The 23,435-nt window shown below is 52.3% G+C and overlaps 6 protein-coding genes across 6 annotated transcripts; 4 read left to right on the top strand and 2 right to left on the bottom strand.

The window, feature by feature from the left end:
- Nucleotides 1-442: 442 nt before the first annotated feature.
- On the bottom strand, nt 443-7,380 carry B0T23DRAFT_181456 (Ion transport protein-domain-containing protein). Its single transcript, XM_062833079.1, has 2 exons — nt 1,465-7,380; nt 443-1,403 (listed from the first exon to the last, which is right to left on the bottom strand). Exons 1-2 carry the CDS (start codon nt 7,272-7,274, stop codon nt 554-556), a joined length of 6,660 nt encoding a protein of 2,219 aa, XP_062690384.1. The 5' UTR covers nt 7,275-7,380; the 3' UTR covers nt 443-553.
- Nucleotides 7,381-8,933: 1,553 nt separating this feature from the next.
- Nucleotides 8,934-11,959, top strand: B0T23DRAFT_181407 (uncharacterized protein). The gene is made up of 5 exons (XM_062833078.1): nt 8,934-9,302; nt 9,363-9,457; nt 9,524-9,641; nt 9,731-9,829; nt 9,888-11,959. The coding sequence occupies exons 1-5, from the start codon at nt 9,126-9,128 to the stop codon at nt 11,766-11,768; spliced, it is 2,370 nt and encodes a 789-aa protein (XP_062690383.1). The 5' UTR covers nt 8,934-9,125; the 3' UTR covers nt 11,769-11,959.
- A 1,334-nt stretch (nt 11,960-13,293) lies between these two features.
- B0T23DRAFT_181400 (uncharacterized protein) lies at nt 13,294-13,881 on the bottom strand. The gene has a single exon (XM_062833077.1). It carries the CDS (start codon nt 13,783-13,785, stop codon nt 13,366-13,368), a length of 420 nt encoding a protein of 139 aa, XP_062690382.1. The 5' UTR covers nt 13,786-13,881; the 3' UTR covers nt 13,294-13,365.
- Nucleotides 13,882-15,172: 1,291 nt separating this feature from the next.
- Nucleotides 15,173-17,554, top strand: B0T23DRAFT_405992 (uncharacterized protein; the record flags this gene model as incomplete). Its single annotated transcript, XM_062839068.1, has 4 exons — nt 15,173-15,246; nt 15,548-15,697; nt 15,775-15,831; nt 15,913-17,554. The coding sequence occupies 4 exons, from the start codon at nt 15,173-15,175 to the stop codon at nt 17,552-17,554; spliced, it is 1,923 nt and encodes a 640-aa protein (XP_062690381.1).
- Nucleotides 17,555-18,843: 1,289 nt separating this feature from the next.
- On the top strand, nt 18,844-19,422 carry B0T23DRAFT_321308 (magnesium transporter; the record flags this gene model as incomplete). Its single annotated transcript, XM_062835226.1, has 2 exons — nt 18,844-18,899; nt 19,041-19,422. The coding sequence occupies 2 exons, from the start codon at nt 18,844-18,846 to the stop codon at nt 19,420-19,422; spliced, it is 438 nt and encodes a 145-aa protein (XP_062690380.1).
- Nucleotides 19,423-20,662: 1,240 nt separating this feature from the next.
- B0T23DRAFT_430244 (putative MSH5 protein) lies at nt 20,663-23,412 on the top strand (the record flags this gene model as incomplete). Its single annotated transcript, XM_062840237.1, has 3 exons — nt 20,663-21,715; nt 21,782-22,211; nt 22,277-23,412. 3 exons carry the CDS (start codon nt 20,663-20,665, stop codon nt 23,410-23,412), a joined length of 2,619 nt encoding a protein of 872 aa, XP_062690379.1.
- Nucleotides 23,413-23,435: the final 23 nt, after the last annotated feature.

Here is a 23,435-nt window from a genome sequence, read left to right as displayed (position 1 = left end):
ATGTTACCCATCCACGCCCTTTTGCCCTCAGTTGGTTGTCGCTATATCATGAGTTGCCGGTGGAATAGTAGCCATCACTACCGGACATGATTCCTAGGCAAAACCTAAGCCACCTCCTCGTGTGCCTGCATTACTGCATAACATGACAGCTTAAGCAGCCTCAAGAATCATTCTTCGCATTACTGGACATTGTTTCTCTGACTACCAATGACTCCTTAGCTCCCTCCCCATCCATGTCGAATATTCCATCCTGATCTTTCCCTTGTCTCCTCCAAGTCCAGATCACAAACAGAGGCAGACGAGACGAAGTCGTCAATGGCAAAAGAGACATAAATGGATCCTTCTGTATCCAGCCCTTTAATCATCACGGTTCGATGGCGAATCTGGTGGGATTGACCAAGCGAAGAACCACCACAGCTGCACTGAATGAGGAAACACCAACATGACGCCTCAGCTTGTACACCAAAAACGCAATATGTATGCACAAATGAAATGATTATAGTACAAGATTATTTCGCCATAAGTTCTCGTCATCTTCACATCTCCAACTGATTTAGTAAGCCCCCGAGTATCCTCCCCCGGAAGTTCTTGACCCTCCTCCCCAATCCGTATCATTCTGGCTCCGTCTCATCGTCGCGCTCCTCCTGATACTGGCCACCCACACGGAATCATCCAGCATCGAGCTGAGTTTCGAGGGACTGACGGAGCTTCCGCGCTTGGCACCCTCGCCGCCGGGGCTTCTTCCGCCATTATTATCATCCAGAGCACTTCCGCCACCCAAGCCCATGCTATCCATCGTCCCTGACCCGCCGCCCCAGCCACCGGGCGAAGGGGCGTTTCCTCCTCCAATTCCTGAGGAATCGTGCAATTCGAAGCTGTAGGCGTGCGTGTTGCGATGCGACGCAGAGTTGGACGACTTGTTCATGCGAGGGCCGGCGAGTGGATGGCCGTATGAAGTATCAAACGACGAAAGGTCGGCGCTCGCCCCAGACCAGCTGCGGTGATGAGCTGCGCGAGCATCGTCTGCTGATAGGAAGGATGCGCCACCGCCGAGATTGACTGTACTGGAACCAGTGCCGAACGGATTCGTGGGTGTGGATTCGAAGAAATTCGTACCAGCAGCAGTTCTGCTGCCGCTTCCGCTAGCTCTCGCACTGTTTTTGCTGTTGCTGTCCTTGTTTTGCTGTTCATTGTCTGTTTGATTTTCATGATCGTTATCCACGTAGATTTCAGGTACGCCCAGCTGTGGAATCGCCGTGAGCCGAGCAGACCGCTTGAGCTCCATGTGGCGCTGAAACTTGCGAGAGTAGTAAATCATGTCGAAGAACCCGAGGACGACGCGACGGTGTATTTCCTCCTCAACGCGTTGAAGACGTGAGCGGCGACGAAGGAATTCCTCGAGGCTGTGAAATAATGTCAGCAATCAGTTGCGTCTTTGCTCGGCTTATGGGTTTCAGTACGCACCGTAAGCTCTTGCTGTCGTTGATAATCTTGTAATGTGCCAGAATCATAAGAACAGTGGTAAAGGAAATGCCTCTTTCTGGATCCGCAGATACCATCACCTCCTCAAAGAAGATGTTGAACCGCCGTCTGCGTTCGCGCACCTTAGCGACATCAATTTGTGATATCCGTTCGTTTAACTTTTTGAGATCCAAGCTAGTTTGAAACTGCGTGGTACTAATGATCGAGGCATGTCTGATGCTTGACGTATCTTCACCACGAACATCTTCGAGGATCTGGCGCACCGAGTCATGGCTTTCATAAATGCGCATCTCGAACACGCCCGACAGTTCACCCAAGAGGCGCGGGAAAGCCTCCTTGCTGATGAATCCAGTCCCTGAAGGGTCAACACTGCGCCATGCTTCCTTGAAGCGCCGGATCTCGTCCCGATCCACCATGGCAAGTCCGCTTGTCCGCTGGTATACGTACGAAAAACTTTCGTAAATCAGCGAAACAAACAAGTTAACAAAAATGTACATGCTGATGATGTTCCACGCGATGAAAAGAGCACGCGCCCATGCGGTGCTGCCGCAATCGCTGTCAGAGAAATTGGTGCTCTCCACACAAAGCGGCGGTTTGATCTTAGCAAAGTCTTCCATAACCTGATTCCAGCCCTCTCCGCAACTGAACCGGAAGAGTAGGATCAGGGCATTCGGCACCGTACGGAGATTGACATAGTAATCAGTGCTATCTCCGAAACGGGTGAGACTGAATGTCTGTGTAAGTGCAATCGCAAACACCAGGAAGAAAACGAGCCATGTGGCCAACAGGCTTCCGATAGTTGTCAGACTGGCGGCAGCTGTCTTGAACAGTTGATCAAGCGCATCATTGCGGGGAATGAGCATTAGGACGATCGCCACCAGAAAGAACTTGTGTAATTGAATGTACGTGTCCAGCTTCGTGTTCGTCATGAAAAGGATCGTCGTGGCGAATGCACCAGTAACAGTGATGAGGGAGAACATGTCCCAAGAACTCTTGCGAAAGCGGCTCCAGCCAAGCCCCACAATCCGAATCACGATGTTGGCGATGTAGATGAGTGTGAAGAGTAAGAACAAAGCGTCCCTGGTGTTTGTCCACCAATCTGGCTCGCTGTAGAATTCGGAGAGAAGAAGAATAAGATGCAAGACCAGAACGCTGGTGATGGCCATATACCATTTCCCTCGCTTCTCAATGGCACGTTTATGGCACCATATCTTCCACTTGTTCTTACTCTCGTCATATGAGCTTTTGGACGGCGAGATTTGGCGGAGAAGCTTCCGCAGCTCGAGCCAGGATCTTTGCTCGGCAGTCAGGAAAGCAACACCTGTTTGTTCAGTATAGTTCCTCATGAACACAGAGATAAAGAGCGTCAACACAAAGACTGTCGCCAATAGGTTGAAGACGACCAAGAACAACGCGTTTCCCTGGCCGCTGTAGGGAGCCCCCGACTGCGGCTGCAAACCCCTACCGGTAATGGCTTGAAGAGCAAAAGACACGTCAACCCAGCCCTCTTGGCTTACAATCTGGAAAAGAATGAAGAGAGACGAGCCAAAATCGTCAAAGCTGAAGTATGGGTTCGCTACTGATCTCGGAGCAAGAACGGGCCAATCGTTGTTGTAAGGGGTGCTGTTCCATTCACCAAAGCAGTCATCCAGGCTGACTATTCCCTCCGAGCTGTCGTTGCATGCAAGCAGTTTACCGTGGAAAAGGTTGACCCCATAAATAGCAAAGGGAATAAGGAGGGATATAGAAACGAAAGCAGCGCTCAAGATCTTCCACCCGCCCACGATGAGGAGCGAGTGGAAAGTGTCCATCGCACTTTCGCTGATGTTGAGCAGACGCAGGGCCCTTAATGCTTTGAAGGCACCCACAGCTCTAGACACGGCTCCGTTTCGGGTAAATAGAGTGATGACGTTGATCCAGAGAGTTATGAGCACAATGGCATCAATCACACCCCAGGTGCTGCGGAAGTATGCATTTGGTGTCCAAAGAAAGCCGTCTGCTATAACCTTGATGAGAGCTTCAAGGGTGAAGACAATGGCAAACCCCGTGTCTACCCAGCGGAACCAGTCAAACGCATTCTCGCCATACTTTTCGAAGTATTCCTTTTGGTACAAGGGTGTGGTAATGCAAGCCAGCACCACCATGATCACGATGGCTGCATAAATTAGAGTCGAAAAGGTGTACCATGCATATTTATTGGGCTGCGCCCCCTCGAAGCGCTCAGTTCCCCGACCAGGGCCGACCAGACTTTGACAAAGACGTCGTATGGGATTTCTGGGTTTGAAAATGAACAGGGAATTGTTGTAGTTGGGGTGGCGCATCAGATACTCTCTCTGTTGCCTCTGGCGGCGTCTTGTGGCATTCATCGCCTGGGCGGCCATAGTTCGTGGATCGAGATTCTCACCCAGCCCATGCAAATTGACGTTCGAATAGAAAGGGTTGGGTTCGCGGCTAGTAAACACTGACACGAGTTTTCCCCAGAAAGAGGAGAGTACCCCGGGAGTGACACCGTCATGTTGCATGGCTGCACTACTACCCAGATGGGAAGTTGGCTGACCATCGGGAGAGCTTTGCTGGAGAGGGTCCATATCGTCGTCAAGGAAGTCGTGTACCACGGCCTCTTTCAGAAGCATCTCCATCATAGCAGGGCCATAGTCGAGCGGATCCCTCTGTTTTCTTGAACGGCCAAAATTGAAAACTTTGGATAATGCCAGGTTGCTCGAAGAAGAATGTCCTAGTTCCTTGCGCTGGAGGAATGCCTTAACCTGTTCAAGACGCTTGACATCCTCTCCAACATCAAAATTTTCTTGGATGACGGCAATGAACATGTTGATCAAGATAAAGTAAGCGAGAATGAACCAGCCGACGAGAAAAATGGCGCCAATCCAAGCAGTGTGCAGGTGGTGAGTGTTGGCAGTGACGCTGTAGAGGATGTCGGTCCAGTTCTCAGTCGACATAACTTGATACATCCCTAGAAAGGAATTATAAATGGTGTTGAACGGGATTCTAATATCCTCTCCACCATCATCTTGTCTCGGTAATTCGCCACGGAATAATTGCGCTGCGAAGATGGCCATCAGAAAAGTGATGAGGAAGACAAACGACATTAGATTACCGATACCAGTGACGTTTCCGAGCACAAGCCGGATTAATTTCCTTGTCATGGGAATAACCATGACTAAACGGTAAACTCGCAGGATTTGGAACGCGGTAAGCCAATTGTAAACTTGGCCAGAATTCCGTATAGGAGGGACGAGGATGATCGAGGTGGCTACAGCAAGCCCCAAGTCGACAAGGTTTCGTTTCCTACGGTGGAAACCTCGAATGTCTGCAGCCAAGCGGATGATGATTTCGACATCGAGCAGAAGAGTGACCACAGGCTCTGCTATGTTGACGAAACGCTCTCGGTCTGACTTCATCCTGGCGCTGCGGAGAGACTGTGCCAAAAGTCCAAAAGCGATGATCAAGATCCACAAGGGTTTTGTCCTATTATATATTCTTTGCAGCAATGTCGGCCTACGCATGGGATCATCGACTCGAGATGAGGTCATGCCAGGAGGTTCATCCGCAGTAAAAGCGCTAGCCTTGGACTCTTCTCGGATGACCTGAAACGACGACGTGATGACGGCAATCAACAAGTTAGTCATCCAGAGCAACATTATAAGAATGCCAGCACCATAGAAGAGGGCCGACGGGAGGAAATCTGAGCGGATGGTGTGATACATCAAGTCCGACCAGGTGTTGGCGCTCATGATGACAAACACGAGCTCCAAAGAATGGCCGATATCGTCGAAATTGACCGTTCCGTTAAACGGATTTTCTTGCCGGATGCATATTGAACCTCTCGGGCAGATGAAGCCCTTGGCACGCGAAGTTCCGTTCTTCAAATCAATTAGGGATTCCTTTTCGTGACTATAAACCCAGGGCATGGTTTCACCCGTCACGTTGTCAATATGCCCTCCACAAAAGGTCATATCCGGCGTATAAGCTGCTTGGAAGTTGGTGGGATCATCGGGATCTATCCAAAGACATTGACGACTCAGACTTGACTTAAAGCTCTGCACGCCAATGATGGCAAAGAGAAGCCAGAAGAAACCCATCAAGAAGGAAACTCGGACGAGCAACGGCGCGGCCTTCTTCAGACTTCGTAAGATGATCAGATTTCCCTTTGTAAGGGCGAGTAATCGAATGATGCGCAAGCAGCTTAGCATGCGGAAGACGTACATATGGTGCTTGCTCTCAAGACCAGTGACGCCTAAGACGAAGGATATCCAGAAGGAGACAACGGCTACGAAGTCTAACCTATTAAAGCCATGGCGGAGAAAGGCGCGGCGAGCCAGATGACGTCGCTGTTGATCCTCGAGCGTTTGAATTTGACTGTGGGCCATGGTAAAGGATCTCGTGAACGGAGCAGGCTCGAAGGGCTCTTGCCGGGTTTGACGAACCGATCTCTGACGCTGCGGTCGGAATATAACCCGATACTGTTCGGCCAGCCTTTCACGGAAGCGCCGTTTGTTCTTGGCTTCTTCGTATTCGGGGGCGTTGATGATGAAGCCAGACACAATGATTCTCGCTATGAGTTCGATAGTAAAGATGACAAAAAGGACAAATATGGCCCAGTCTATCCTGGTGCTACCCCAACGCTCAGGCCGACCGTTTCCATCAGCCAACACATCTGGCGCAGCCTCAACAGCTAGTAGGACGGCTTGAAGAACGATTAAGATGAGAATGAGTGGCTCAGCCCATGGGTTGACCAACAAATCGCAAAGCCACAAGCGCAGTGGATTGTCAGGGGAAAATATCCCCAACGACTTGCCCTTGAGCGGATTGTTCCTAGGATTGCGTGACCGGGGCCTGAAGGCCGGGTGCTGCTGTGGAAAGACATGATGCGATTCAGGCCGCTTTTCCGTGGGGTTTTGTTCGATTTGTGACGGATAGGAGGTGTCAACCAGCATGGGGCCCGATGCGTGGCCCGTCCGCGGGCGTTCCATGCTCGGCGAGCGTGAACGGTCTCGTTGCGTTTGCTGGTCAATCAAATCACCCTCTCCACTGATCATGACAACACGCTGAGACATGGCCCTCATAATGGAACCTGCCCTTGACAAAGCGCCACTCGTTGATAGCGACCGAGAGCGGCGTCCATCACTAGGAACCAGACTATCTCCATAACTCCGGTAACGGTCCGCGGTAAAGTTGTTTTCCAGATCAAAACCAAGCATGGTGTTGCGGGGTCGCGAGGAGCCACTGCCAAGATCAGAGACGGTCTGGAAACTATCTCTTGGTACAGCCTCTCCTTCTGGCGCGTCCAATCGACCGATGGGCTGGGCTGCGGGCTTTAGAGGGACTCTATCCGACTCCACAGAGTCCGTATCGGTACGCTCCTCGTAATAGGGGTGCGGCACACTGTAGGGGTCATTGGCGGCAGGCATATAGGAAGCTGAAGGGAGCGGTTCATGACCATGGCCAGGAATATTCGGAGGCAAGGCGAACTGAAGCGCCATGTGGTCGTTGAGCGAATCAGCGGCGCTTCGGTCGTCGTGACCGGACGGATATGGATGTTCCCAGTACGTCGAGAGCCCGGGAAGGTTGGCGGACATGGGAGCAGCCGAAGGCGAGGGCATCTGAAGTCCGGCTCCCGAGTTGCGGACGTTATTATTGGTTACGCTAGTCCTCCCACCGCCGCCCTCTTGCTCCTCCGAAACCGGTCGTAGATCGCGTAATGGAATGGACTGCTGGTGGGAAGGAGATGATACCGAGGCCCGTCGGGGCGAAGGTGCTGGATGATCGCTCATTTTGACAGATCAACAGTTTTTGTGTTGTTTCTGGGCAGCCTCCGAGGCAAGCAACACTAGTTTTAAGGCTCAGCGCAACGTGCCACAGCACTTGGAACATATAATATCAGGATTTGCAAGCCAGCATTATATGGGCACCGCGGGACCTTGAGCTAGCGTCACAGCCATGGATCTGCGCGCTCGAAGTCGGACGAACCTGACAGCTTTGTGGCAATGGTAAGACGTACGAGCTGGAGTGATGTCAAACGTAGTAATGCTACAGTCTCCCGACAACCGCCGTATGTCTCGAAAGGTCGGCTTGATGGTACGGATTGTTTTGTGAATTGCTCGACGGCTCGGTGGGAATCCTCGATTTCTCGGTCGATCGATCGGTCGGTCGGTCATAGGCTAGTTGAGGCGTAGGTCAAGGAGATATGCGCTGGGCTCCATGAATTGGATATCGCGGCAAGCAGGGCAACGAGGGGCGCAGTCAGGGGGCACCAGCTGGATGTGGTGATCGGAATCGCAGGATTCGCAGGGAAGCGGAGGTGTAGACCGGCAAATATAAAGTAAGGTAACGAGCGAGTAGGACGACAGATGGACGGGGAGCGCGGCGCTCTTTCTTTTCTTCTCTGTATTTATCTGCAACTAAGGTGGCTTGTATGTCCCGGTTGTTGAACGTGGATCTCGATTGTTGAAGAGAACGGAACTGAATAAAAAGGTATGGACGAAAACAGGGTCAAAGCAATGCTTGCGACGATAGGGTCCGTGGTTCTGCTTTGCGGCTGTTTGCGGGGATGATGTCCTGGCGAGGTCAGCCTGGTTGAGGATTAGATGTCAAGGGAAGGGAAAGATGTCCATTCATTCTAGAAGTCCAATGTTCAGCTTCAAAGCGTTCTCGACCCGGGGATGCCAGTCGGCGCTGCCTGGGGTCGGGCGGGCCACCTTCCAGCCGCAGTCTCAGGGCAGTCTCCGCTTTTCGCTAGGCTGTCTGGACTCAATTCCACTTTGACGTTTCCTGTTCCTGGCGTTCCTGCTCAATCCATCCTACCTGCGCTAGTGTACTATGTACTGCGCGGTTACAGCACAGGTGCAGCCCAGTACGGCCAAGGTATTTTACAATACGCGTACACAAGTGTATAGTACCCCACCCGCCGAAAGTGAAACACGAACGTATCAGTGGCATCCCTGTGAGATCTTTGATGACATAAGCAGATGGAAGCGGCCCGCTGCGCCTCACTCCACCTGCCCGTGCCTGCCGCGAAGCTTATGACCCACTTGTCAAATGCCGGTCCCGTCCTCGCGAGAGGGGTGGAATCCAATTTGTTCAGAAACTGCCCTAAAGGATACACTACTGAGGTACAATGCAGTACCTACGCTACACTACGTACGTACCACTGCCTAGCGGCGCGTCTCTGGAACCTTTTTGACGTACACGAGGTACGTACAAGTACTGCACGTCAAGCGCGCCCCTACCTACCTACCTAGTTCCCGGTCCCGCGTAGCCCCAGTACTACCCAGAGCAGCACTTCCAATTCACATTCCACTTACGCAGTAAGGTAGACGCGCCGCGACGGAAATCGGGACTTCGTCAACCGTAGCTTAGAGACACCCATCACCAAGTCCACCGCCACAAGACTCCCCGGCTATTTTTTCGTCCAGGCGACCGATTCGTCATCATTCAAGTCAACCGAACATTCCAATTCTGATTGCTCGGGCTTCAGATTCCTGTTTAGCGGCGGCTCTTCCGGCTCTGTTACTCGAGTCGGCCCTTGCTTGGTCATCGAGACCACACCTCACTTTCGTCTCCTCGACCACGAAACCAAAAGAATTGCCGTACCCATTGACTCATAGTTGATACCTATCGTCACGATGCCGACATCGCGCAAGCGGGCCCTCCAAGAGGGCGACACCAGCAACAATGCGCAACCTCCCAAGGAGCCATCCGTACTCCATCGCATAAGGAATATGTGGCAGTTTGCCAACCTTTTTCAGTTCATCCTCTTGTTCGGAAAGGCGCTTAAGTTGGACGACAGTCTTGACATCGAGGTAGGTCGGGAGATCCAACAGGCTCACGCTTGTTCCGAGCTGATATGTCCATTGCGCCAGGACCTCGAGGCCGAATGTCTAAAGCCAGGCTCAATGGTCCTTCAGGACATTGGCCTCGGTATTCTCAAGTTTCTCTCGTCCCATCGAGGCCTTACGTACGTCGACGGGATCCCCATGCCCCTTCACATTTTTGTCCCACCTCGTTTGCTTACAAACATTAGCCACGATGTGTTCGAAGAGTATACCCGAAGACAGTTTCTTGCCAAAGCCCCCGAGAAGAATCCATTCGGAACCGAGGATCTGCCTACCAAGTTTGCCGACTTTGACGTCTTCACAAAGGTGCGACCCGGTCCAACAACAGCCTCACGACAAACGCCATTCGTCTTGCCGTTCAGTTCAAGATGACACTAACATTCGGTCCTTGTTAGATCCGTGTACTCCAGCAAATGAGTCAGCTTGTCATGTGTACCCCCGAGCGCCTTCGCGAGAGGACAGAAGAGCAGAAGGACATGGACCAGACAAATTGGGTGCGCAAGTACATCTCCATGTTTAACGGGCGCTTTGGTGCTAATGAGAGATATATAGCGAATTGAGCCTTACGGATGGGACAGCAAAGATCGTACGTACTTCGTATTAGATGATAACCGCATCTATCGATTGACCGAGGCCCCGGCCCCCGCTCCCAAATCCAAGAAGAATACCAAGAAGGCCAAGGCGGTTTCTCGAAGCAGCAAAAGACGTCGCATCTCGGAAGCGGTCAGTGAGGGTGGCGATGCTGGCGACGAGGACTCTGTGACAGGGCAACCGGACGAGCGTGAAGATGACAGTTTTGGCGGAATGAAATGGGAATGCCTCGCCGTATCCCTAGATGAGGTTCGCCAATTTCTAGCCACTATCCAGAAATCGAAGGATCCGAATGAGAAGATTCTGCGCGAACAAATCCAGGATCATCTCGTCCCTATCCTTGAAAAACAAGAGGAGTCCAAAAAGCGCAAACAGCTGCAACGAGAGAAAGAATTGCAGGCACTGGAGAAGATGGCGCACGCAAAACGATCCAGCCGTATTGCTGGAAAGCTAGAGCAACAGAAGGCGGAAGAACAGGCTCGGGAAGAGGAACGCAAGCGGCAAGAAGAGGAGGCTGCCAGGCGAAAAAAAGAGCAACGGCAAGCCAAGATGGAGAGGGAGAGAGAGCATCGACTCATGTCAAGAGAACAACGACTGAAGGAGCGAGAGATTCGCCGTCTCCAGGCCGAAGAGGAACTGGCGCAACTGTCCGAGGACAGCAAATCCGTCGGCTCAGGACCCGGTCGCATGTCGGAGCGGCACCGACAGGCAGCGATTGAAAAGAACAGGAGAGCTCTACAGGAGCTGCAAGACGAGGAAGACGACTGGATATTTGACTGCATCTGCGGCGTCTATGGGCAGGTCGATGATGGGACACATAGCGTTGCCTGCGAGAGGTGCAACGTCTGGCAGCACAGCAAATGCCTTGATATTGCCGAAAAGGATGCTGAGCAAGAAGATTTCCATTTCATCTGCAGCTCTTGTCGCCGAAGCGAGGCAGAGAAATCCCAACAACCCCGGGTTATCAAGCTGAAGGTCAACCGCCATGCTTCATCGTCCCCTCCTCCTCAGCAGGTTGTGAGTGGCATCTCCCTGTCCCAAGCTGGCCGGTCACAGCTTGTTGTCGAGCTCGGGGCTCAGGCAATGTCTAGATCGTCCACCGATCGTATTAGCGAGGAGAACCCGCGCTCTGGGTCTCAGGATGGCCCATCGGGGCAACAAGAGGCAAAGACCGAACCTACCGATCTTCCAGGTGAGAAGAAGGGTACGGCAAGACCAGTCAGTGCGACGGGGTCTATTGGGCATTCGCCAGGGCGCCGGGAGTTGAACCCATTTTCATCGCCGCATCCCACTCTGTCTCCTCCTAACCAATCGCCTGGCAAGTTGAGAGCATATGACAGCATATTTCATCCTTCTGCCCCATCTTCTGCTGTTGGCCGCGAAGAGTCGCACCTTAAAGAGGAGGGCTTATTGCCTGTGTTGCCGCCCCCTGCCGGAAACGGTCGTTGGGCCTCGCCCTCAAAGCAACCGCAACGGCCGTCGTCGCCTCTAGGAACAAAGAGCTCTCCTGCCGCAGGCGCCAGAATAGTGAGCACGCCATTGCCACAACTGACCCCTGTGCAATCCGATCCCCACGCCCGGAATGGAGTCATCGACCGGTCATCACCCTTACCTCCCTCCCGCGCAGGGCTATCGCCAACCAAGCATTCGCCGCCTGTACCGCCGCACCATCAGGTGAATGGCTCTGCCAGCGCTGGCGCTTCCCCATCAGGAACTGGTCGCGCCGCTCCAGTTTTTCCCCCTTCGGCAGCCCTTGCCCCTTCCCCTCCTCAGCAAAATTTGGCGCCGCCGTTGAAGCCGCTAAAGCCTGTCGACCCGGCGAAATCGCAGCCGCAGACATAGGATGTACCGATGCGCTAGTCATATTTTCCGCCAGCTCATATGTGAATCAACCCCCTGGCTGCCACAAGTTTTCAACAGAAAATTTAATGAAATATAAAGTAGGAAGAAAAAGAAGAAGAGGAGGAGGAGGAAGAGGAAGAAAAAGAAGAAGAAGATCAGATGAACACAGGTTAGTGGCAGGTTTGTACTTCCATTCGTGCCCAAGCCGTGGAAGCTTTCGAACGGGTGTTCAACATTCGGCGCTTTTTCCCTTTTGGATGGACGCCGATAACTGCTCAAAGAAGTGATCGAGGGGCTAGAGAAGCCTCCCGCAGTCCGCGGTGGCCTCTCGGGCACTTGAGTCGGGACCGATTGAAGTCAATCTTCATTTTGACACGAATTCTCAAAGTCTGAATCGAGGGGTTGGCCCGTCAAGGTCGAACTTCTTGCATGGTATAAGCATTCTTGTATTCACATAGGCAAGTATATTCTGTAAATCACGGATTAGCAGCTTTAGTGTAGATGAATAGATGCAAAATGAAACGGGCGTCACGAGATGAGAGTGATGACAGTCTTTGGCATCACCAGAAATACCTGTCATTTTGGGTCCCAGACATCGGAATTACCGGGAAGTGGGACACATCAGCACGATGGTCTTACTGAGCATGTTGAGTTTGTTATGACACCGCGAATTGAGACACCGACGCTGTGGTGAAGAGGGTGATGAGAAGTGATAGATTGTCCTCATAGCTGATAGCTCGCAGGAGCAAATGGCTTGGGCTGGGTGTGGTTTCAGGGGTCCTGGCCGGCTAGGGTGATGAGATATCGATATATCTCAACGCTTCGCGATCGAGGTACCTATCAATGCCGTCCCCAGCCCAGCACCACTCAACCTGTAGCTGAGAGGTATGTGATAGGCACTTGCCGTGTGTCCTGTTTGTTGAGTACCTTCGCTCCCATCATGATCCTCCCTACTTTTCTGGAATGCATCTGGGGTTAGACGGAAGGGATCGCCCTTGAAATCCCACGTGCTTCCAGCTCCATTGAGTTTGCGTAAATCTTGTTGAAGATGCAAAAGAGATGCTCACCTTACCCTATTCCATGTGAGTAGGTATGCTATTGGTTAGCTGCCTTGTAAAACCGCCTTCTGGCTGCATTGAGAAACAGATCCATGGGTCCCCCTTGTGATGCACTATTATACACTGCGCCTTTTTGGTCCTCATGTAGGTTTCAAAGCCAAGTCTCTCGCTTCAAGGTTAGCCTTGCCCAGAGATTGATGTTCGCTTCAAACAGAAGCGAGCTAGAAACCGGTGCCTTAAGACATGGGCAAGACGTGGGAAGGGAGATGCTAGTGATGCAGCTACCCGACACCATCTGGGGAGTTTATCGACATCCCTCCAGTAAAAATGTTGACCAAGTTTTTCTTTGCTTGCTCCGTGCCTCCTCTCGACAGGGGTTCGTAGCAGAGCGGCGCAAGATAGTTCGAATTCCGCACTGCCAAACATGCGCTGTTAGTTGAAGATTGATTTGTGTACGTTGAAAGGGAGGGTGGACTAGAATGCACATCCAACATGTTCCGTGCCTTCGCCTCCCACAGCGGGATTCGCGAATTGATCATCTATCCAACCCATCTACACCGTAGTTTATGGCATGCATACTGACTAGGTCCCCTGGATGCCAGATCTGGGATACAAACTTGGCTTGCATGGCTTGCTTTGCTTGTATACATAGTGGCGGGAGGGGTCAGAAAAATCATATTGATACCACAAATCCTGGTTCTTCTCAACCTCCATCCCTGGGATGCTATGGCGTGTCGAACCTCCCTTCCTTCCTGATCTTGACCTTGGTAAAAAGATGCAACTGATGACCGCCCAACACCAGTCATGTGCCAAGCACGGGACGGGGATTGACACTCAACAAGATAAATGGCAGCACTCTGTTCTCCCGCTCCCCGGATCTGGACGTGACATTTGGTCTGATGAAAGAAAGCCGCAACGCCTTGAGATCCTTGGCGGCAGGTCACTAAGTACCTATTCATGCCGTTTCCGGGTGTCGCCGGCACATTCCACTCGAACACTTTCGAACCCTCGTCCAAGCCGCCCTCTCCTCGGTAAACACTCCCAGTTTCCCTACTTGTCGCACTTGCGAGCGTACTGTAGTTTGTAGAAACCGCACCGTATTCACGCCCTCTTTCCCACCACTGTATGCCACTCCCAAAATCGGGACACTTCAGGCCCTTGGGACAGACAAGCTCGGAGATGGTTGCGGCGTTCGTTCGTCGGCTGGATGCTCGAACCCGTGAAGCAGAACCAAACAGTTGATGGCCAGGGACCCCGGAGAGACCGTAGAATCTAGAGCCTCACTGGCACGAAAAGATTCCTCTCCCATCTGCCATCCCATCCCATCCCTCCCCTTGAAGTTTCCGCTGCCGGCTCACTAAACCTATACCTAGCTTGTCTGATCCCCGTAATCCGGGTTTGACCAAGAACAGTTGGTCGAGGCTCTGCAATCCTTGTGACGCAACGGCTCATTGCCTCTGTAAATAGACACGACCGTGGATCATTTTCCAAGCGACTAGCGCTCTTCCCATTCAGATTCCCTCCCTGGGCACGGATACGTCAGGTTTGCCAGGTCTCCGAGATAGAGCAACTCGCTCCCACACGGCAGCACAACCCCTCGCTCCCTTCCCATGATGTTGCCCGTGCTTTCCCTCTCAGAGGGTTTCCTGGACTTCGCCCAGGTGGCTCTTCCGAAAGCAGCGTTCTCCTGGATGCGGCAAGAAGTACGATCGTAGACCAACCGCACCTCCAGCTAACAACCTGAATGTCTAATAAAGAAGTCTTGAATAAATACATGCTCGTGATCTCCCCGCCTGTCTTCTTTCTCTCGTGTGTGCCCCCCATCAAAAGAGTGCTACTCTGCCCAAGCCAACAAAGGCAGTCTCTCCTCGCACCCCCTTTTCCTTCATATCGTTCAGCGAGCGCGGGAGACACGGATCACAGCCGGTCAACAAGCATCTAGCCACTTTTCTCCCATACGCAGCGACCTGTATCTGTCCTGTGCCGAGCTCTCGCAAACAAAGGAGGATAGGTACCGCAATCTCCTCTAGCACATAACGCGAACCAGCCCAGACACCCCATCCCAGACAACTGCATCTGCATCTGCATCATCCTGCTGCAAGACCGGCTAGAGTTCCGGGAGTGGTTGGAAAACAGCGGTAAAGGTGTTCGAACAGACGAACGCACCATCTCGACATCTCCTTTCCATCGGCATCCAAGAAGCCCGACATTTCTTCCAACCCGAGGGGGAATTCCGATTGGGAAGATAAAAGGACTTGTTTGTAAAAAGACAGAGAAAAGACAGATGGGAAAGGTATCACATCCTTGCTAGGAAGCGAACAGTTGCAACAGCTCTTCACTTTGCCCATGTCCAAAGCCCGAAACAGCTCGATATATATCACTCCTGTTCCGGTACCAGTAACCGGATCACCTCCTCTTTGGTCATCCACACCACGAGTTATCCACTAGGACAACAGGGACAACAACAACGACAAAAACAACAAGCCTTGATATCAATAAGAGCAGCTGGTCTCAGAAGTCGACTGCTTTAGGAAAGAATACGACGAAGACACAATCGACCCCAGACGGCCAGGAACCAAGAGTACCAACCGACGACTTCGACCCAAAATTGCATATCCTCTCGAAATGGATAGACGCACCCCACCTTCACCTGCTCCTTCTGGGATAAGTCTTCATCATGACTATGTTCAACAACATCACCCAATGACCTTTCCCTCACAGTTGTTGGAGAACATGGCGTCAGTACCCTTCCAGACACATTCGCAACCAGGGACAAGATATGGGACACCGGTCCCCCATCCTTTATCCCACTCTCAAAGTTTTGATACCGGACTTCAACAACAGTATCAGCGCGCCATCAGTGTCCAACCTGTAAGAGAAACGTCACAGCTCCCCCCTCGTGGCGGTTTTGTATCCATGATTTGCTGACATGAAACTGAAAAATCCAGCAATATCGTGGTCAGTTATACGGACAAGACAGCAGTTCCTATGGCCCTATCCCCGAGGTAAACTCTTTCCCAATCTGGCTTGAACTGGGGTTGTGAGTGGACGCTGATGATGTACCCGAACTCCTTTCAGCCCTATAGCACTCCCGCGACGTCCCCACCGACACCGGCACGACATGCCGAGTTGATGAACAGCAACCACCGAAACTCTCCCCTCAGGAACCTGACTCGGAGCTCGAAAATCGAGAAGAAGCCGCCAAGGAAAAAGAAGTCGTCAACGGATTCGAAGAAGCTCGAGGGCAAAGTAGCAGCCTTACTGCTCGACAAGCCACTGAGCCAGCAAAAAGTTCCCGAAGATCTGGTGTTAACCAACATGGAGGACTACGTGAACCGAGGGAAAGAGGTGCGCCAACGGGAAGTCGAGAGCGGCAAGAACCCGGGCAAAGTCAAGCGGCCGATGAACGCCTTCATGCTGTACCGCAAAACGTATCAGGGCGTGGCCAAGGGCTGGGCGGACGAGCACAACCACCAGGTGGTATCGCGGGTGTGCGGCATGAGCTGGCCGATGGAGCCGGAGCAGGTGCGGGAGCAGTTCAAGGCGTGGGCCGAAAAGGAGCGCGAGAACCACCAGTTGGCGTTCCCGGACTACAAGTTCACACCCACAAAGCCGTCCAAGGCGCCCAAGTACAAGGATGGCAACGAGAGCGACTGCTCGGATCCCGAATGGGACCCCACCGGCAGTATCAGGTCGCGAACCCTACCGCGCGCTCGCTCGCTGACAAGGGCATCCAGCGATGACTTTGACGATCATCCGCCGTATGTCATGGGCCGCTTGACCTATCCGCCTTATGGGTACTCGGCGGGTATGCATAACACAATGGCAGCCTTTGCCGGGCACCGGTCGCCCTTTGAGTATTCCAACCCGAGCAAGGCCATGCCTGCGCCGTATGAGCATCACCCTGGGGCGCTACGGGATGGATCGTACTATGAGGCGCAGGTGCACACGCCGCCAAGACAGCTCCATCACGGCATGTCGGTTGAGGACATCGTCATGCGTAGGACGCCATCGCCGACCATGGCCTACTCTGGAGGGCATCCCCACGGGTTGTCGATGTCCAACGCTGGTGCCCATGACTTGAATCAGTACAGTCAGCCCATGTTCACCGATCATTTCACGGCCAGTCCGGCGAAGTATGACCTTCCAACGCAGCAGTCACTGCTGTTGAAGCAGGAGCACTACGACCACCAATATGAGCAAAAGTATGACTCGCATCTTGAGCCGAAGTACCACCACCACAGTCATGACTCGCAGCATGATCAGAAGTACGATCCCCACCACCACGAGCGCAAGTACCATGTGCTTGACGAACCACGCATCGACCCATCGCTAGAGAATGTGTACACGACCTCGGCCGGAGCAGGCATTCACAGCATGATTGGCAACGACGGCGGCGGTGGTGGTAGTGAGAACAAAACCAGCATAACGCAGGCGACCACCTCATCGACACAGAGCGCATGGCAGCCCAACACGTTGGGATCCTCCGGGGGAGCAGGGCCCATGGCGTCGGGGGCTGACAGCGACAACGGCAGTGGTAGCCAGTTTGTCGACAGCTTCATGTTTGAGGACGAGCACATGCGGGCGCTGAGCGGGGGTAACTGGCATGTAGAAAGTGTGGACCCTCCGCTTCCGGATGGCAGCCACTTTGACACGAGCTGGATAATGGACCAGCCCGCCGTAGCTGATGCGGTCGTCAAGACGGAGCTGGTCAGCCACACGCCTTGAATGATCGTTGTCACGGGTACAATAACCACCTGGATGGGCCCATGTCAGTTGATGTTTTCCAAGATGAGGATGCTATCTTGGGAAACCGAGGCTTCGCCACAATGGTGTGGTTAAGGGAGGCCGAACAAATCCATATTTTTTTTTTCTTTTTCTTCTTCTCTCTTTTTCTTTTATCTCTCTTTCCCTCTTTTGTTGAGATTCGGAGTTTGGAACGAGGACAGGACAGGATCAAGGTAGGGAATACAATCATGGGTGCAGGAAACGGAACGGGCACAAGGACGGGGTTCGGGATCTGGGCTTAGAATTTTGGAATTGGGTATTGGAGTCAGGAAACGGGCATTGGATGAATCATGGATGGAGTAAGATACCTTGGATACCACAACCACACCCTCCTGGATTGAGACCTTGTATGTTTAGTTTACTCCATGGCGCAAACACACCATTGTATTCTGAGGCTTTGAGGCCGTAAGCTCAGGACCGGAATGGTCAGGCATCTCTCGATCAGGGGTTCTTGCCGTAATAGTGGGTCGTATGATCTGAACGTAGACAAAACCCACCGAGATCCAGGCAAAGGTATGTACCTACTGTATGTCGTGCGCGTATCTTAGACATGCTTGCCTGTAAATATTCCCGTTGAGCTGTCGTATAAGCCGTCCTGCCGTCGTCGTGCCTTGCATCCAAATCAATCACAAGTCATGATCCGTCAATCCATCATAAGGTAAACAGATGACCATAACGCAGTAGAAATGGCTGCGGTGCTACGCGCGAGATATGGTGCGAGACGGGAGATTCCGTGTTGAAAGTGGGTGACGACGACGAGCACGGCGGCCGCGACGTTTCCGGCATGTGGTTGTGCACTTAAAGATCAAGCAAGGGTGGTGATTTGGAGTTGAAGCCCTGCGAGTCCATGGAGCCGCAATTGGCACCCCCTAGCCTAGGGTAGCACCACCGGCTGACGTGCGATGCTACCCTTTAGCCCCGCTTCCTCGGCCAAGCTTTGTAAAGGCATAACTTTGCGATATTACCGTTTAGTTGCAGGTTAATCCTTGTTTGCGATCGGCAGTTATGCACCAAGACATACACACCCTCATTCCCATGTTGCCAGTTGCACGGGCACGTACCTTGTAGCTTTGGACGTCAAACATCCAAGCACTTGACGTCGACATCAATCATCTACATTCCATTCCAGACACCCTTCCGCCGAAGAACCTGCAACGAAACCCGCCTCTCGTTACGTCCCAGTTGCCGGCATCTCCTACGTTGCGATTATATAGCGAACAACGTCAATTATGACGTGGATATCCAACACCATCACCGTCTTTGGCGGCCTTCTTCTCGCCCATGCGTAAGCATTCTCCTCCCCCACCAAAACATCGCGTCGGACCCCCGCCTGCTGCATACTCTACTCTACTCTACTCTACTTTACTCTACTCTACTCTACTCTACTTTGACCGGTTGGGATCTGACGACTGTGCGTACAATGCAGGTGTTATTCGGCCCAAGAGCACGCAGCACTGCAATCCTTCAGGGCGGCGGCCACGAGCACACTCACCTCGTCTACTCCGGTCGCATCGTCGCTTCCCGTGGATATTGCCATCGAGACCATTGTCGCAACCCTAGTTATTGTGCTTGGTCTGGTCCTGGGAACGCGCCCGCTGCGGCCGATTCAATGGCGCGTCTGGGCCGGCAAGATTGAGCGGGAAGGGGAGGAGGGCTTCTTGGGCAACAACGGAGAGGTGGAAAAGGACTACATGGGCAACCCCTTCACCTATCTGGAATCTCGGCCCAGCTTTGTCGACATCCGCAGGCAGCGAAAAGAGTTTGCTGAATGGATCAAGAACGGTGGCGGCGATGCCGGAAAGAAGTGAAGAATCCACGGGACGGGGTTGGATCGGAGCCTCGCGACCTATGTTGAGTTGATGCTATTAATCTAGGCCATGGGGTACATGCCCGGATACGTTGTGATTGATTCAAACTGAAGAGCATATTGTTCACAAGGGCTTTAGCGAGCCATCTACCTGATTTGGGCCTCCTTGTGACGGTGGGGCAGATGCATCATTTGTCGCTCCACAGCTACTCTCAGTGCTCCTTCCCAAGCTGCTCTTGTGGCCAGGATGGGAGGATAGTTCCTGCCTTGAGCGGCCTTGCTGGGACATGACACACTGGACTTTACACGCCCATGGAGGCGTTGGTCGACTCCCCGCCGTCCCGTCTCGACTGAAGTTTCTCTTCATCGGAAGAAGGTGGAATGACACCGACACACACACATACACGCAGCTCCATGTCCTTCGTATCTTGGTTTCAGAGGTGCTGACGGCGCTCATCCTTAGTACCTATCCAACAGCTATTACCAGCATCTGGTATCCTGTCCATTGTTTATTTCCTTCCGTCGTTTTCAGCTCCTTTTCTCTAGAGGGGGTCAACCTGATTATGGATTTCTCCCTTCAGATCAGTAGCGACTCTTCTGGCCGCTCTACCTCGCCGGCGCTCACTCCATCAAGCCTGGCAGCATCCTCAACAGCCTCACCTCGTCCACATTTGAGTGCGTCTCGAGCCTCTCTGGAACGACGAAGTGTCACTTCTTCCTCTCGTAGAAGTGTAAGCGGCTCCTCTTTAGCCCTTGGAAGACGTTCAAGTGCTGCTCTACCATCTTCCACACCCTCGGGAACTTCACGGCCTCGGGTGTCATCGCAATCTCTTCCCCGACATGCATCGTCATCGTCATCCCGTCAAAGACAACATCAAACACAAAGCCCCCAAGTCTCCAGATGTACTGGCTCCACAGCCTCAGAGAGACGATCGACATCGTCATCGTCATCATTTCGGTCTACGCCGCCCGGTCTGAATTTCAGATCTCCTAGACCCGTGGAACCCCTTTTCCCATCTACCTTCTCTCCCTCGCAACGTGAACCGCAAAGCTCCCCAAAACTGCCGATTCTACCAAGAGCATCGAATAGAGATTTTCGTCGATTCTCTGCAACCACGTCGCTGACCGCGAAATCCTCGACTACTCAGCGTCCTACCCAGACTGTTACGTTCTCTCGATACGATGAGGCAGAAGAGGAGAGGTACAGAGAGCAGACTTCGGACGCTCTGAACGAAGTCATTATGGCTGTCGACATGAACAGAGAGGGAAAGATTGGATGCGCATACTACGTGGTCATTGACGAGACTCTAATTATCGAAGAAGATGTCTCCATGGGCGGAATCGAAACAGTGGCCACTATTGTACTTCAAGCACAGCCAACAACTATCATGGTGCCGAACAGAGCTCCCCAGACACTTACCGAGTTCCTCGAACGGGATGCTCAAAGGCTTGACGATGACGATGCCACCGATATTCGAGGGCTCTATATCCTTCGTCATCTTGCCAGTGCAGACTTTGACTATGACGCAGGCAAAGAAGCGCTATTGGGGCTTTGCAATGACTCATCGCCCGGATATGGGATACCGCCAGGGGAAGAAGACGAAGACGCTGTGCATTGCATTGGCTCTTCGAACCACAGGCGATTAATGCGCTTAGAGAAGGCAGTCAATCTCAATAGCCATCTATCAGTTGGTTGCGCTGGTGCTGTGTTAAGTGACCTTGAGCGTCGTCGCAGCGCCGAAAATCTCGCTCCTGGTGCCGAGGCACCAGTATCTTTCAGAGTCAAGTCAATTACCATGGGTTCGCCTTCAGATGTAATGCTCATAAGCGCAGATGCCTTGTTGTCACTACAGATATTGAGAACAGAGCTTCACCCAAACCCGCAACTCCAGTGCCTTGGCGGCTCCGGGAACAAAGTCAAAGAAAGCCTCTCGATTGCGGGGCTCCTCCAAGCTCTAGCAGGTACGGTCCAAGGAAAATCAAAACTTCGTCAAATGCTCTTCCAACCAAGCATTGCTATCGACGTGATCGAGGAAAGGCAGCGGAGTATTGCCGTCTTTCTCCGCCCTGAGAACAGTGATATTGTACAGAGCATACGGAGGCAGTTGAAAAAAGTCAAGAACATCAAGGCCGTGTTACACCACGTCAGAGGTGGTGTTGACCGAATAAGAGGACAGTTATCCCTTCGGATCAACGACTGGAGGGCGCTTTTACGGTTCACAATGCTTACCACTCAAATACGGGAGGACATACGCTCACTTGTGGGAGGCCAAGATTTAAACATCTATGCAAAGGTGATTTCAGATGCCACATAACGAGGATGGTTGGATAGTCTGCTGACATACGCGATGTCTTACCAGCTCCAAGAGGATATCAACACTCAGGGCATTCTACAGGCCGGTGAGATGATCGTGAACACGATTGACTTTGAACTGTCACAAGATACGGGCCGAACAGAAATCCTACCAGGTGCCAGTGAAAGATTAGACGAGCTCAAGGACGACTTTACTCAGGTGTACCAAATTCTCTCCGATGTCAAACGAGAGATTCTGACGCAAATTCCCAAATGGGCTGTCCAATATGTCCAGGACTGTACAACAGTGCCCCGACTTGGATTTCTCATTGTAGTGGCCCTGAACCCTGAAAATGGAGAAGGTGCTTTCAATGGAACGGGACTTGCCGATGACGAGTGGCATCAGGTGGTGAAGGATGAACAGCGGGCTTACTACAAGAACACGACGATGGTTGAACTGGACGACATGTATGGTGATTTAACTGAGGAGATTGCCGGTAAGTTTCCATGACACCTATAAGCATCAACCAACTCTCAAGGTTCAAATCTGATAGTAATCCAGATGAGGAAATCGAGGTGATAGTGGAGCTGGCAGGGGCTGTTTCAGAGCATGAAGATGCACTGATTCGCGCCTTGGAACTACTGGGGGAGCTTGACAGTCTGCTTGCGTTGGCTTTCGCTGCAGAGAAGTACAATTGGGCTCCACCAAAAATGACATCCGAGAATATCATTGACATTGAGGGTGGACGTCATCCACTTCAGGAGCTTCTCGTACCGTCCTTTATCCCCAATGACTGCATACTCAGAGGTGGTTGCGCATGGGAGAATGGCAATGAGATTGACTTTGTAGGTGTCAAAGACGAACCCAAAGAGCCATCGGCCTTGGTCTTGACGGGTCCAAACAACTCCGGAAAGAGCATCTACATGAAACAGGTTGCCCTAATCATCTATTTGGCACACATTGGAAGCTACGTGCCAGTCACGCGTGCGACAATTGGAGTGACTGATCGAATTTTCACCCGGGTTGCCACCCGAGAAACCGCCATGGACGATGAAAGCGCTTTCATGACCGATCTCAAACAAGCAGCCTTCTCCATCAACTTCGCAACCCGGCGAAGCCTCATACTCGCGGACGAGTTTGGAAAAGGTACCACAATGGAAGCCGGTGCGGCGGTCTTCACGGCCTATCTGCACCATTTATTGGAGCTGGATGCGGATCGACCCCGGATGCTCGTGAGCACACACTTTCACGATGTGTTCAATAGAGGATTTCTAAAACCTGAAGAGGGTGTTGCGTATGCTCACATGGAAGTTCGACTGAATCCAGAGGCGGAAGAGAGGGAAGAGCATATCACGTATTTGTACCGTCTCGTTCACGGACGGGCTGAACACAGCCTGGGACTAATGTGTGCAGCGATTAATCATATTGAGGATGATGTGTTGAAGAGAGCAGGAGATGTTTTGGGCATGCTGGAAAGAGACGAAGATATTGAGGCGGTGTTTGCGATTCCCAGTCATGAGGATATTGAGGCATTAAAAGCTGCGGAGCTTGTTTCCAGGCGGTTTCTTGCTACGGATATACCACAAGGAGGGAGAGATACCTCGAGCGGATTTTGTTCAATTCGGGATATTCTGAGGGGATTTTTGTCACACAAAGAGGACGGGGGAGATGTAGGTGACGTCGATTCTGAAGAGTGAATCTCGAGGCGAAATCCAATTTG

Source organism: Neurospora hispaniola, assembly GCF_033458365.1.
Source record: "Neurospora hispaniola strain FGSC 10403 chromosome Unknown B0T23scaffold_6, whole genome shotgun sequence".
Taxonomy (NCBI): domain Eukaryota; kingdom Fungi; phylum Ascomycota; class Sordariomycetes; order Sordariales; family Sordariaceae; genus Neurospora; species Neurospora hispaniola.
The sequence above is the reverse complement of the archived record's forward strand: the minus strand, read 5'-3'. Positions and strand labels throughout refer to the sequence as shown.